The 15,605-nt window shown below is 37.5% G+C and overlaps 1 protein-coding gene across 1 annotated transcript in view; it reads right to left on the bottom strand.

The window, feature by feature from the left end:
- Positions 1 to 1,455: 1,455 nt before the first annotated feature.
- The window catches only part of FAT4 (FAT atypical cadherin 4), a 253,046-nt gene continuing 238,896 nt past the window's right edge, over positions 1,456 to 15,605 (bottom strand). The window contains exons 13-17 of the mRNA XM_073641488.1: positions 13,029 to 13,208; positions 10,090 to 10,214; positions 8,070 to 8,281; positions 5,859 to 6,120; positions 1,456 to 4,275 (exon numbers count right to left, since the gene is read on the bottom strand). Coding sequence (XP_073497589.1) covers positions 2,420 to 4,275; positions 5,859 to 6,120; positions 8,070 to 8,281; positions 10,090 to 10,214; positions 13,029 to 13,208 — 2,635 coding nt within the window. The 3' untranslated portion in view covers positions 1,456 to 2,419. The remainder of the gene's footprint in view (positions 4,276 to 5,858; positions 6,121 to 8,069; positions 8,282 to 10,089; positions 10,215 to 13,028; positions 13,209 to 15,605) is intronic.

The following is a 15,605-nucleotide window of genomic DNA, read 5'->3' as shown; positions in this document are numbered from 1 at the left end:
AACATACCTTTAGGAATTATGGCCAAAAAAAATCAACCTGGGTCTCAACAGGCCATAGCACGTTTTGCAACATGCTTTTGGCAGATTTGAAGGAGGTTTTCACAAAACAAAGCACGGATTGGATATCTTTCTTTGCAACAAAAGGCTTCTATCTTGCTACTGTACCCCACAAGCCAGATATATGACGAATATGGGAGATTGTTGTTACATGCAGTTCATATCTAGTACTTGACAGAAATTTCTGCAGCTCCTTTAATGTTACTGTAGGCCTCTTGCCTGCCTCACTGACCAATTTTCTTCTTGTCTTTTCATCAACTTTTGAGGGATGCTCAGTTCTGAGTAATGTTCATGTTGTGCCAAATTTAAGACACTTCTTGATGATCACCTTCACAGTGTTCCACGGTATATCTAATGCCTAGAATTTTTTTTGTAAACGCCTGATAATTTTCATCAATGAGATTCCTTTGTTTGGTTGTAAGCTATTTATGGACCATGGCTTTTGTGGTAAAATACAACTAAGAAAGTGTCAGGAAAATCCTACTAGAACAGCTAAACTGTATATGAGGTTAACCAGATTCTATTTAAATGATGGTGGCTGGGAACTGACTACTATTTAACATGCATTTAACTGTGACTGACTGATTCTGAACACAACCACATTTCCAATTATAAGAGGGTGTTTGTACTTTTGCAAACAAATTATTTTAGTTCTAGCTTTATTTCCCCCCTCAAAATGATTTCATTTTGTTTCCCAATGGATTTGTAAAGATTATAGGTGACAATAAGAGTAGAGAAAATTCTGAAATGATTCTTCTGGTATGATTTTTTTACATGACAAAAACCTGGCATATTAACAGAGGTGTATAGACTTTTGCTAACCACAGTATATATATATATATATATATATATATATATATATATATATATATATTATATTAGGGAATTTGTCTAAAACTAAATATGCCTTATGATTTAGTACAATGAATATTTTGATAGGCATACTGCATCACAGTTTGAATACGGACCACAATGTATGGACTGGTTGTCTTCTGACCCCCAGTGTGACAGGCTCATAGGCATATATGAGGCTTCCAAGTTAAGGTCAGTAGACCAACAGTCAGTCTGTGCATCACAGTCATCTGAATTTGGGCCTCAGGATACAGATTTCCCATTGTGTTGAAATTTCAAGCGAAACAGCCTAGTTGTTCAACGCCAAGATCACCTAGTTCCTGCTCTGCACTCTACTGGTAGATTGTGATCTAGTATTTGACGACCTCTACCCTAATATATTAGTGCAGGTACTTTAAAACTATAGATAGGCTTTAGTATTACAGCATATGTATTTCTCGTCACTAGTTATTAGGGATATTATAAATGCAAAACGCAAAAGTAACTTACCTTACAAACACAATATTTTAAATAAATATTTTAATTTTATTATTGACATTTACAAGAAGAAAAAAAGCATACTGATATGTTACAATTGTATCAAAATTTGAAAAATATGTATGTTACACAAGTAACAGATTTTACAGAAAAGCATTTTCTTGCCTTCCCCGAAAGTAAGAAAACTATACAGCATAGGAAAAATACCAATATCAAAAACAGATCAGGAAAAAGCACTTTAAAAAAAAAAATTGTTCCACAGTACAAAGTATCACAAAAAGTGAAGTTCAAATCTCAACGTACAAATTTCTATGTAAGAATTTTAGTAAAAACTAGTATCAAGGTTTCAACAACTTATTTCCCATTTTTACTGAGTGTCTGGAAAAGTCTTTACAAAAATAAATCTTCTGAAAGTATTAAATGAAATTTTGAAATATGTCTCAATTTTACAAAGACAGAAACTTTCTTTTAACCAAATTATTTTTGATTTTCTTGTAAAATCAATGTAAAAAAAGATCCTATGGTGAAACCATTTTGAATCTGCTATAATCCCTTTTTTATCACCCATTTGCCAATATTTGAGTTATCTATTATACATCTGTAAAGTTATAGTCTAGGTATATTAAAAGTTCTTGGAGAATGAATCTAGCTTTCAATGTCACCTATCCTTTCAGAGTAATTTCAAAAAATGAAGTACTACATTTGCATTATTAACATAACTGAGAAAAACAACATCAATTATAACATCCACGAGTATCACAATGGGACCAGTTAAAAGTAGGGAGTCTACTTAACATTGTGCATGCTGGAAATTAGGTTGTAAAGTGTAATGCATGCAGATAAATTGAATAATGAACGCAATTGTTTTAAATACATTTCAGTCCTTTCCAGCAGCAATGTTTATTATTATGAAGATGTCTCCTTAAATTTTAGACTGCACTAGTTCTTAAAATGGAGACGTTCTGTTGTAAACAAACATAAAATGTTTGACTGTCATAAGCATTTGCAATTAAACAATCCAGTTATGTCATAACTAGACATATTGTTCTGTTTCTCCACTTTCAGAACCTGTTTTCGATGGACTTGCCTTTAATTCCTCATTTACATTTGCTGAAGCCTTTTCTGGTAGTGAAGCTAGATCTTTAAAAACATCTACATAATGACCAAAACCTGGACCCCAGTTCAACAGATTGTCCCAGTTAAAATTGCTAGCTTGCTGGGATAGCTTCATAGGCAATGTACTATCAGCTGGCAAAGTGGCTGTCGGAGATTGAGCTCCTGAAGGTCCACCCTCAGCTCTGCGGCCTGGATATCTCCTTGGCTTTAGTCTAGCACCATAGTTGTCTTCATCATCTGCATCTGACTCATTAACTTGAGTTAATTTTGGCATTCTTGATGTGTACACCATTGGCTTGTCTCTATCATACTCCATTTCTGAGCATGTGAAGGACTCATGTGAATCACTATCTGATGATGATTCTGGAGCAGGAATGCCATCAGCTGGATTCCTTATTCTTGAAAGAGGTCTCTGGCAGTCCTCCTCTGATGAAGACCTCCCATGGTCTGCACTGCAGATGCTAGGGTTTCTTGGTCTTGGAGTATTAAGTCTTTCAACTTCCTCTATTGAAAGGCCAACAGGGGGACCACTTTCTATGGGAATCTGCCCTATAGGCTGCTTAAGGTGACTTCCTGGTCTGGAGCTATGGCCTGCCATTGTTTGAGGACTCTTGCTTCTTCTACCCAGACGAGTTGCATAATTAAAAAGACCTGGCTGGCAGACATCATTATGCATTTCCAATGATGAAAGATGTAGTTCTCGTGCCGGACTGCTTCTGTAAAATGTTGAAGACTTGGAAAATGGTGCTGGACTATGACGAGACAAAGCATTTGGAGGTGGGCAACCAGAATGGCCAAGTGTAGCAGTTCTAAGTCCCTGGCCATAGGACGGTTGATATGTTAAACTACTTGCACCCAAAGGCAGAGGGGATTGTCGTGCAAAGCCAAGTGGACTATGTCTTTGAATAGAGAATTTAGGAGTGTGGCTCCGAAATTGCTTGTAGTGTTGAATAATGTCAGCATCAGAGGGAGCAATACTGCTGGCGTTATCAATATCATAATGCTCTATTTCCGCATCGGGCATAGCTAAAGGTGCACTAGGTATGATTTCTGAGCTGTGTGGTATATCAGTTTCATCATATATAAGATATGGGTTTTCCCTTTCAATAATATCAGGTTTAGGGTTCCCTTCGGGCTGTTTTCTTATTGTCATATCATCGCCATATGGTGGAATATTGTCAGGATCATCGAAGGCAACATTCTCACTTCCCTTTTTCTTCTTTTCTTTTGGTTTCTTCTCTTTTGGCACTTTATTTTTTCTTCCTCTGCACTGGTTACATAAAATTAAGCTAAGGACCAGCAGAGCAAGAATAGTAGCACAACTTCCAACAATTGCTGGGACAGCCCAAAGTGGGAGAGATAGCTGCTCAGTATGTGAGATTAGAGAACACATATATCCTCCATTTAATCCACTCTTACAAACATTACCCTGAGGGCAAACCACGCCAAGGCAAGCGACAACTGATTCACAGAAATTCCCAGTATGTGTCTCAGGACAGATGCAGTTGAATCCAGATTGGGAATGAGGTTCACAACTTCCTCCATTTTGGCAAGGGTTTGAGGAACAATCCCCGGGTGGTACACAGCTATACGCATACCACTGATTTATGCACATCAAATCACCCCAACAGGGGTTACTGGCACATATGTTAGGACCTCTACATCCCAGTTTAACTGATGACTCTGATTTAGATATGTGCACCATATCATGTTTTCCACTGAAAGGAAGATTCTCCCGATTATATTTCACATAGGCAATGCAACCATCAAAGCCTGCAAAAAAGAAAAAGAACATTTTAATATGTCATATTAGCAACTACTTATTTTACCTTACTTCATTTAGTTTTCTGTTTTTCATTTTTAGTTCATGTGATGTGTAATAAAAGAACACAATTATTAAAATGGTAATTATGCCTAATATACTTTAATTACTTGCAGACCAACTGACAATGTTAAACCTCCAGGCAGCCTGCAAATGACTAAGTAAGGATGTTGTGAATTAGTGATGTGTATGCAGTGCAGAAAGTAACTATAACGCTTCCTGCTCCTGTGCCAGTGACCAAGTGATCGGCACAACCCGGAGAGCTGCTGGAGCAGCTGGGTCCTAACAGTCCAAGTTCTGCTCTACTGTATATCTCATGAGGCTGCATAATATAGACCAACATGTCAGCCACTGGTACAGGGGAAATCAGAAACTAAAAAATATGTATAATTTATCCCCTTACAGGAACCATAACGTGTGCAATAAAAAAATAATAAAATATAGGCAAAAAATAAATACAACAAAATAAAATAAGAAAACTAAGAAAACATCAACTAGCCCAAACCACTTATTCTAGCTCATCCCCCAACACTGAAAATTATAACATTCCAGTATAAAAATGACTTTAACAGAAATTCAATATCATTCATTGATAATGAGTCATCGGGAAGTTTTAATCAAAGCTCACTATGAATGAATGTCATTACTACAACTATTTGTCTCGCCTGAAAATATCCACAGGTTTATGCATCAAAAATGCTCCCCCATCTCCAATGAAAAAATGGTGTTTTTTATGTTTATTAGAGATGAGTGAATCGATTTGAAGGAAATATATTTCACTTTGAATCCCACAAAATTCATTTTAGGGATGGGAGTGATTTAAAAAGATGTAAGGGCTCTTTAATACATCAGTTTTTGGTACGTGTGTCAATTACCATGAATGTGCCTTTTCACGTGTTCTTCTCTTGTGGACCGATTATCAGTAAACATAAACACAAAGACATGTCCTACTTTGATCACCACTGCAAGTCAATGATGTAATTTGTCTGCTGTCTGTGTTTTACTGTTTCATGGGTAGGAGAAGATAAAAATGTATTTCTTCAAACAAGAAAAACATATTCGACAAGTATTATAAAAACTAACACACAGAAATAGGTCCAGTATGCTGAAAGAAAACACGGACCTCACCTGTGCAGCTCCTTCCGACTAGGTCATCATGAAAGAGTGGGGCCCAGTTAGCACCAGAGGTGACAAAGAGTCTTGAAGAGTGACCGAAGTGGAAGGGAGTTGCACAGAGGGAAAGGTTATGGTTGAGGAGAGGTGAATATTGTATATATTCTTTTTTATCCCAAATTTGATTTACATGGACTAAATTTGAAGCAAAACTCTCAGCTAAATTTAAGCAAATCTGCTGAGTTTGCATTTTGGAAGATTAGCTCATCTCTAATATTTATAAATGCATGTTTTCTACCAATGTTCTATTATGTGAAGGTCAACAGATTAAATCCTTTGAAGACTACTTTTATAATTCTATTCAGCCAAAAATAATTTTAGGTAAGACAGCAGATATGATAGAAATAAAATATTATTTTACCATTGTGATTGTTTTGTGATATCTGTCCATATGGAGATCCACCAAGTTGAAGAGTAAGAACATTGAGACCTCCAAAGTCTTGTGTTACATGATGAATATCTCGATTGTAGGTTTTGTCCAAAGACAAGGTAGTTAGTGATCCATTCTTCTCCATTACAAGAGTGTGCCATCTTCCATCAGCTACATACATTTCTGGGATGTTTCGCTCTACTTTTCCTGCAACTCCTGCATCTGATGTATAATGTAATTTGCCATTCTTGACCTAAATTAAAAAAACATAGAACATATATGTCTTTTTTTTCCTTTTTAACTTTAAAAGCTACGACATTTCCATAATCAAAGTTCAAATTGACCATGGCTGTGAAAAACAATTAGGACTCAAAAACGTTGGAAAAACAAAATTTAATTCTTGGATTATAAGAAAAATAGCCTTTACACTAAGCCACAACGCTGTTTAACCTTAAGATGCAGATATATTCAATTTGGAGATATACATGTGTAACTGAATAGCTATAATTTTTTTATGAGTTCATAAAACCATTTCTATGCATTTTATAATCATCTTATATAACTGAAAGAGCTGTTAATTGGTCTACTGTGGTTCCACTGCTCTTTGTTAGCTACGTAGTCTTTAGTCAATCAGAAACAGAATGCATTGCATTTAAATTGATAATTTTCTGCTTCACCTAATAAAAAGTATAATCTGGTAGACTAGGAGCAATAAAGCATTTTGGGCATATTTGACATTTTTTCCATTTATCCAAGTAAATTATTGAGGGCTACGGGCAAGGTGGTAGATAAATGAATACACATTGCTCATTGTAAACCTTGTACAGAAGGCACTTAGTGGCTTTTTTATGTAGCTGCCCCATCTGTGGCTTGAGGGCCAGCTGGTCTCCATTGTTTCTTGCCATCTCTTGCCTTTTACTCATACTTTACTCCCACATGTCCTTCAGGTCCGAATATGATTATATTGTCATGTATTGAGTTTTGAACTAAATTCTACTAGAAATTATAGAGCGGACCCCCAAATGAATATGCCTGATGTTTTTTCAACAAAATTCACCTTAAAATTTGCATTTTCATATTTGAGCTTAAGAATACACATACTCTTTCCCTATGTCATTTATCATCTATAGAAAGTGTTTGACATTTAAGGAAAGTAGGCTTTTTACAAAATATATATACATATATATCCATCCTTCTATATAACTTATACCTATAGATATGAATATTGGGATGTATCCCAGAAATCTCGGGAACTGTTGGCTAGTGATCTGTCTAATAAAGTGTTTTGCCAGCATTACTGCTGCTCTCATTTAGAATTATGACAAGCCTGACTGAGCCACGGCCAGGGACTGAAGTTATCAGGTTCTTCAGGGAGAGGTAAGTTCTGCAGACTTGTGTTTTTAACGCTAAAGGGAGGAAGATAGGGAGACTTTTCTGGCTTCAAAACGCCCTTCAGGGTCTGTAACTTGTTTGCCATCTTTAAACAAATATAAGAAAAGACCAAGCATCCAAATGTAAAATTAGATATGGCTTAGTCTGTGGAATTCATGGAGAACACATTAGAAAGACTTTTACAGATGATAAAAGGGTATACAGGATTATCATGTATTTTGTAGATAAAGAAACCAGAAAAATAGCACAATAGAGCAACTGTAGAAAATGTTCCCCATATTTTGGCCTGAAGGTTACACTGAAAAGAAATAGTGCACAAAATGAAATATATCAGTAAATCCATCTTCAATATCTTACTTTTCTTTGATCCTATTTTTGGTCATATTACATATGAAAATGAAAAATATATTAAGAACTCTTCTCTGTGTGTCTCTGGAGTTCAGACGTGTCTGTCCTCAACCTCGCCACTTTTCTGCATGCGGCTGTAAGACAACTGGCTGCAGCAGAAGCTTCCCTGCTATGCTCTGTCTGCAATCACTAAGCTCCAGGCATTTACTGTATTGTTCTGTCACTACAGAGGGACTGATATAAATGTTCATCTTCCCTTCAGTCTGCTCTGACCAATTGGGTCCGGAGTTGAGGAATCCTGCTCCCTAATTTCTCCTTATGCCTTAGTAAATCATGTGGATATTGGATTACAAAGAGCAGAACACTCTATTAACATAAAAATAAAGAACAAGAATCGTTTTGAATTAAGAAAAGAGTTTAAATTGTAACAATATTAAAAAATGTTTAACAAAAAATGCATACCTTTATCATAGTGTAATTGCTGCTTTCATGAACCTGAAGTAAAATACCGTTGTCACTTCTGGTCCTGAACTTTATTGCCATTTGATTTACGTATGTAGTATCTGAATCCACAAAGCGGTGTCTTATAAGATATTCTCTTTTCTTGGCCTGGCTTATGGTGTATTCAAGGTAACCTTTTCCTTCAAGGGATAGGGCAGTGTCTGGACTTATGTCTAGAAAAATGATCAAATGACATGGAATTAAACTTAATAAAAAAAACAGTAAAATAAATAGAAAAATGTTAACTAAGAATCTAAATGGTACTATCAATTAATACATTAAAGGAGAATTCTTGCAAAAAAAATGTCCATCATACCACAGATAAATGCCATCAAATTTTGGAACTCTTGAAATATTCCCCTGAATTTCTATACCTAAGGAGCTATATTAAGTGCCTAAGCTGCTGTAACATATCTTTTATTTAGAACTATGTCCCCTCACCACAGTTCCGGGATTTCATGAAGCCTGGTTAGGGGTCCTACCAAAAGGCAGCAACAGGAGGGATTCCTGAAGAACCCATACAATATTAATTTTTGGAATTCTTAACAATTTTCAATCAATTTGGTTATAGTTGAAACCAGTAAATTACAGATGTGTCCACCTTTACCTTTTTACAAATTTCAATAACCCGTTCCTAACATATCACATATTTTTATGTCCTATGTTATTTCCCAGTCTTTGATGCAGGCCCAGAAACTGAGCATGCACATTGTTTGCAGATAATGACTGTGATACACTGCTAGGATCTGCTTGTAATAGCAGTAGGTGGCACCAAGCTCTGCCCGCAGGTTAAAGCACATGGACCGGATGAGGGCGCAGTGTTCCACATGCCCATTGGTCTTCCGGTGACAAATGGCAAGGTGCAAATGCATTACCATGAGAGCTGGGGGTCTGCTGAAGACTCTCATGCCGGTGACAGTCATGATGGTGCTCTTATGAAAACCAGCCGGCAAGGTATTGCAGTATATAGTACAGGTGATCGAACGGTCCCAAGTTCATGTACACTAAGGAGACTAGCAAATAAAGTAATAAATAGAAAAAAATGTTTTAAAAAAAATATATATGTAAATGCTCAAATTAACTCCAATCTTCTCTGATTTAAAGTAAAGAAATTAAAAAAAATCCACATATGTGGTATTGTTCTTCAAAGGTCAAATTAATCACTATATAACATTGATTAACTCAGTAATCACCATAATAAGAAAAAATTCAAAATGTCTCAACTGCATTTCTTTTAGGTGCTGCAACTGAAAAAAAAATGCAATAAAAAGATGAGTGGTGCCATTCACAACTATGACTTGTCCACAAAAAACAGTCCTTATATAGCTATGTCGACAGAAAAAACTGAAAAAGTGAAAAAGTTATGGTCTTGGAAAAATAGGTAGAAATAATGAAAGGGCACAAAATGGAAAATTGCTAGGTTAGGAAGGGGTCCAGGATTTCGATTTCTCTCTTTACATATTCAATAAATTACTGCAACATGTAATCAGAACCTTTGCAGACTGCAATTCACATCACTTGCAGACCAAATATAGCCACATATAGCATTAACATCTCCCGACAGAGCATCATCAAATCATGTTTTGTTTTTTTTTCTTACAAGCATGGCCATCATGGAGAAAGGCAAGGAAGGATTCATGTACATGTTTGTCAAAACTGACCTTTTGCTAAAATGGATATATTTTTTAATGGCCCTGAGCTGTACATACCACAAATGCAGAATAGTAAAAGTGCTATTTTCATTCCTGTCAGTTAGTGAATAAACCTTAAAACATGATTTAATAAATCAAATTCTCTGATGTGTAAAACCTCAGTCTAAAATCTGGAAAACCCATAGAAACACCTGTAGTGTATATGATAACACTTAGAATTGGAACAGCATAAAACCAGCATATAAAATGCATTACTTTATATTGTGAGCACTTAGGCTATTTTTCTAGTGAAGTCAGGTTGTTATAAAGTGGTGTAAAACTTAACATACACTTTTCACAGTGCTTTCCAGTAAAGCCATCTTTACAGTTACATTGCTGCCAGGACCAATTATCAACGCAGGTTGCTCCATTTTGGCAAGAAGTTGTAGTACAGGCTCCTTCTAATCTTGGACACCTACACACAAAAATAAGAGAAGAGAAATGAGTATTATAAAAATGTGGCAACTGAGCGAAGCTTGTTTTCTTAGTTACCCAATGTGATTTTAACATTAGTGAAATGTGATCATAAGCTGAATTGGTTTCTATGTCAGACTGGTAATTAATCTTACAAATAGGATTTTCATTCTTTTCTTATACATGTTTTTCAGCCGGCTCCCATTTTCAATTCTGCTCTGTTTCTATAGCTGAACTCTTTGGTTTGTATATATCAAGTATATATGTCTATATTTTAGTTTTGATCATCTATGATCTCACAAGGTGCCAGAGATTTCTCATCATATATTTTTAGCCATTGGCTTACAAAGAAGAGATAGAGCCCTATGGAAAAGATCAAGGTGGTCCCATCATCACAGTAAGAGGTTTTGCCACCCAGGACAGAAGAGTCAAGTGCATTTTTACCACTTGACCCCTTTCTATGGACCTTTGACTATTTACCCAACTCGTAATAATGCAGTTCCTCTATGGTATACAAAGCTATTTTTTCAACATTACCTGGACATATTACATTAATTTGATATAGTTTTATATATATATGCTGATTCTAAACTTAGAAAACAATACAATATCTGCCCAGCTTGGCTACTAATACTGGTGGGTGGCTAGAAGTTCAATTAATAAATCAGACCACATCTATCTCAGCTGTAGCCTAAGGGCTGCCAATGATTCTCTTTAAGCTGTATTATTCACCATTCATGATGACAATTATCATTAAATGTCAAGAGGATTATTATTGGACATTGGGGTAATTTTCAGACTACACGCTGCTACACGAAGCCAATTTCCTGGTATAATTGCAATTATTGCAGTGAGAGCAGCCAACATTAACCTGGCCAACTACATATACTACAGAATTGGATCTCTAAATTGCCTCATAAACTTCCACCAGTTCAACCTTTTAGAATTGGTGTCACGAAAAATAATATGCTATTGAACCAAATAGAAATAATTCACTTTTGGTTAAAGCATCTAAAGTTAATATGCATTGCTTAAGATAACACAATCAAGGAATTATTGATGATTAATGGGCTATAATTGTTTCCAGCTCGCTGTTGTTGGAGAAAACTTTATAAAAGAAATCTTCTGTCCTCTACTATTTGTAATTAAACATAAAATTATAGATAATTTATTATGGTTTGACTAATATACAGTGAATCCTCTTTGAAAAGGCTATCCAAAAATGCATTGAGAAACGGTCCTCTAAGGAGGTGGTTTCCGCAAAGGTGGACAATATCCATAATATATGGTGAAATTGAAAATCTATAGTTGGAAATTGTCTGGACTGAGGGTGGTCTTCTCAAAGAAGTTACAATTTTTCAATTGCAATGTATCACCCCCACTTCTCCGTCGGTCAAGGTATGTGCTGCCTAACCTGAACACCAGGCTTGAGATGAACACCAAGCTGGAGATACAGAATGATGGAGGTGCAGAGAACTGGACAGTGTAGAGAGAGGATGGAGCAGCGGGGGTGGATGGCGAGATGAGCCGTTATGTATGTTTTTTTTTCTTTTTAGCCTTTTGCTGGACTGCTACTCTTCAGCAAAATGGCGGCTGCAGCTGACCACCATTTTGCTGAATTTGTGAATTATAAAAAATCCATATACCGTATTTTTCAGACTATAAGACCCACTGGACCATAAGACGCACCTAGGTTTTAGAGGAGCAAAATAGAAAAAAATTAAGCAAAAAATGTGATCATGATGCACTGTTATGGGGGAGGGGGTCTGCTGCTGACACTGGTATAGGGGTAATGTCCCCAAATTCTGCTAATATCCTCCATCCTGGTATATATGGTCCCTCCTTCCTGTTATATGTGGCCCCCATCCCCATCCTGATATGCATGGCACCCCAATCCACCATCCTGGTATGCATGGCACCCCTCATCGCCATCCTGGTATGCATGGCACCCCTCATCCCCATCCTGATATGCATGCCTCCTCATCCCTAATCCACCATCCTGGTATGCATGGCACCCCAATACCCCATCCTGGTATGCATGGCACCCCTCATCCCTCTTCCTGGTATGCATGGAAGCACTCATCCCTCTTCCTGATATGCACGGCCACCCTCATCCCTCTTCCTGGTATGTATGGCACCCCTTATCCCTTTTCCTGGTATGCATGGCCACCCTCATCCCTCGTCCTGGTATGTATGGCACCCCCTTATCCCTCTTCCTGGTATGCACGGCCACCCTCATCCTTCTTCCTGGGAGTGGGCTGTAGTGAATATTCATGGTCTTTAATAGCGGGCACACTGACCGCTGGCCACTGCAGGAGCCGTGCTGCAGGTACAGTGTGAGCGCTATTAAGGAAAATTAATATTCACTGCTCTCCACACCCATGGGGAGCAGTGAATATTCATTTTCTTTAATAGCAGACACAGTGTAGGCTGCAGCAGGTGGCTCCTGCCTCCTGTGCACGCTCCTCCGCCACTGCCGCTCCCCCACACTCCCCACCACCCACAGCCACTATATATAGTTCATATACATTCAGACTATAAGACGCACCCCCTACTTTCCTCCAAAATTCTGGAGGAAAAAAGTGTGCCTTATAGTCTGAAAAATACAGTACTCTTAAATGTGGAATTTTTTAAAATTCAATTCCATTTGAATAAATTCAACCAACTCTAGATGATACCACAAGTACTCTATGTAATGTGATCAGCATAACGTTATCCTTTTGTAAAATGAAGGACATTACAATTTATGGTCATGTATTAAGCAATGACAAAATGTATCATTACATTATCTGATTTTGTGGTGCTTAAAACATACCGATCTAGGATTCCTTGTGCTGACAAAGCTTGGCTCGGTTCTAGAGGTCGCCCATTCACTGCAAATTCCATTATACAACCTACAAAGTCATGGCTTTGTACTTGTCCTTTTCTTTGTAGTATTGGATCCAGGGATCTGATACCTCCTACTGTTATTCTGTTTGGCTGAACATCCAGAGTCCTGTTCCAAGAAAGAAGAATCATTGCAAACCAAATAACTTTTTTAAGGTACTGATGATCATAGCATAAATCACCTTCATGTCTAGACTGAACAGAAGATAAGTACACTTTTTAACACAATCCTTAATTTTAGTAACATATACTATGACTGGGCTTGATTTTCACTCTTTGGGACTATTACATTGTAAAAACATAATATTTTAGGTCAAGATGAACAGATGGAAGATCAATAGTCAATAAGTAAAGGTGGGCCAATAGGGAACACACTTTGTAGGGGGGATTCTGAACTTCTTATTTTAAGTAGGAAGATCGGATAATTGGTTTACCTTCCTGCTAAGTTACACTTGGGGGAAAAACTAAGTTTTTCACAACTAATGTCTATGCTTAATGTCTTCTGAGGAACACCAACCAGATACTTAATAGGTTCACTGATTTTATTATTTCCTGATATGCGATTTCAGGATGTCAAAAAACAAATGACATGAGCAGGCATCCAGGAACTTTTACCTTACTGACTTTATTACGCAACTGAAATAATGAGTTATATTGTGAGATACTGAAATAACTAATGAAGATGATAGTCCGAGCCCTTATCATTTGTAAGCAATTGTGCTTCTCAATAATTACTTCAGATTAAGTAACTAATCATTTCTTTATAGAGAGCTATTTTTTGAGTCAATATCATTTAGGCTGCCTGCCCACGAAGCATTTTCCAAGCGTTTATGCTGTGGAATTGGTAATCCGCTTGGTAATCCGTCCCCCATGGTCCCCAATGACAAGCCGCAATGTCAATGCCCATGCTGCGGATTTTTCCGCAGCATTTACGCTGCGCTCAAAAATCTGCAGCATGTCCATTAATTTTGCGGACACGCAGCGTAATCGCCGCCATTGACTTGCATTGGACCGCGTGACATCCGCATCACTACATGTGAATAAGCGGATATCACACGGTTCAATGTGCGGATGGTACCCAGGTCTGGAAGAGAGGAGACTCTCTTCCAGACCTGGGTACCATAGAACCTGTAAAAAAAAGAATTTAAAATAAAAAATAAAGACTATACTCACCTTCTGATATCCTCCCGGTGTTTTGTCCGCTCCGTAAGGTCTCTTGCACTGCTCGCGCTGTTGTGAAGGACCTGCCATGACGTCATTGAGTCATGTGACCTGACACCGGGAGGACACCGGAAGGTAAGTACTGTATAATCTTTTTTTTTTATTTTTTACCATTCTTATTCTTTTTTTTTAACTAACTTGGTCACACTACTATAAATCCATGCCGGTTGCATGGATTTATATAGTGTGAACAAGTTGTCAAGCACTTCCCAAGTGATGCTTAAATCGCTTGGAAAAGAGCTTGATAACCCGCATGCAGAAATGCATGCAAAAACGCTTGACAAACGCTTCTACCTGGCGGGAAAAACGCATGTAAAAAACGCATGCGTTTTTCCTGTCAGGGAGAAGCGTAAAAAATATGCAGCATTTCTGCATCGTGGGCACATAGCCTTAAAGGGAACCTGTTACCTCCCAAAAATGCTACTTGCCTGCAGATATAGGGGTAATTGCAAGTAAATAGCATTTAAAACATGTCTGCTTGGCTTATTGAAATCACAGCTACAGGGGGGAAATTAATTTAAAGGGGTATTCCCATCTCCAAGATCCTATCCCAATATGCAGTAGGTGTAATAATGATAATATTAGCAAATACCTCCAATTAGAAATGAGGTATAGTTTTTCTGATTCGCTTTGTCTCTTTCCTCATGTGCAGGCATTACAGGACCTTAGGTATCCATGGTAACGTCCACTGATATAGTGACAGTTAGTTAGCTAGTTGCTAGTGGTTGTAACTATGGATACCTAAGGTCCTGCAATGCCTGCACATGAAGAAATAGACATAGCGAATCATAAAAACTATACTACATTTCAAATGGAGGTATATGCTAATATTATTATTACACCTACTATATATTGGGATAGGATCATGAAGATGGGAATACCCCTTTAAGTACTCCACGCAGCTGCTCACTTACAGTCATTGGGGAGGTGCATGTAGCATTTAGTCACTGCTCTAGACCCCCTTAACATGTGCGTACACGTGCAAATAAAACACTTAAATGAAAAACCGGTACTGGTGTCATCAGTATTTTCCATCAGTGTGTCATCAGTGTGCCATCAGTGTTTCATCAGTGTTTCATCAGTGTGCTATCAGTGTATCATCTGTATACAAATGCACAGGCAACCAGCACTGCAGCGACTCAGTCCTTGTGCAGAGACTCCAGAAGCTTGACCTCATCAGCTGGAGCAATCAATCTTACCATCAGGTGCAACTCCCTCCAGAAACAAAGTAAGTCACAATTCATATATGAAAAAAGCGAGGTGGTACACCGATGTAATAAAATCT

Source organism: Phyllobates terribilis, unplaced genomic scaffold (assembly GCF_046119375.1).
Source record: "Phyllobates terribilis strain yellow unplaced genomic scaffold, ASM4611937v1 Scaffold_1__5_contigs__length_1240528914, whole genome shotgun sequence".
NCBI classification, from domain to species: Eukaryota; Metazoa; Chordata; class Amphibia; order Anura; family Dendrobatidae; genus Phyllobates; species Phyllobates terribilis.
This window is presented reverse-complemented; position numbering and strand designations above follow the sequence as displayed.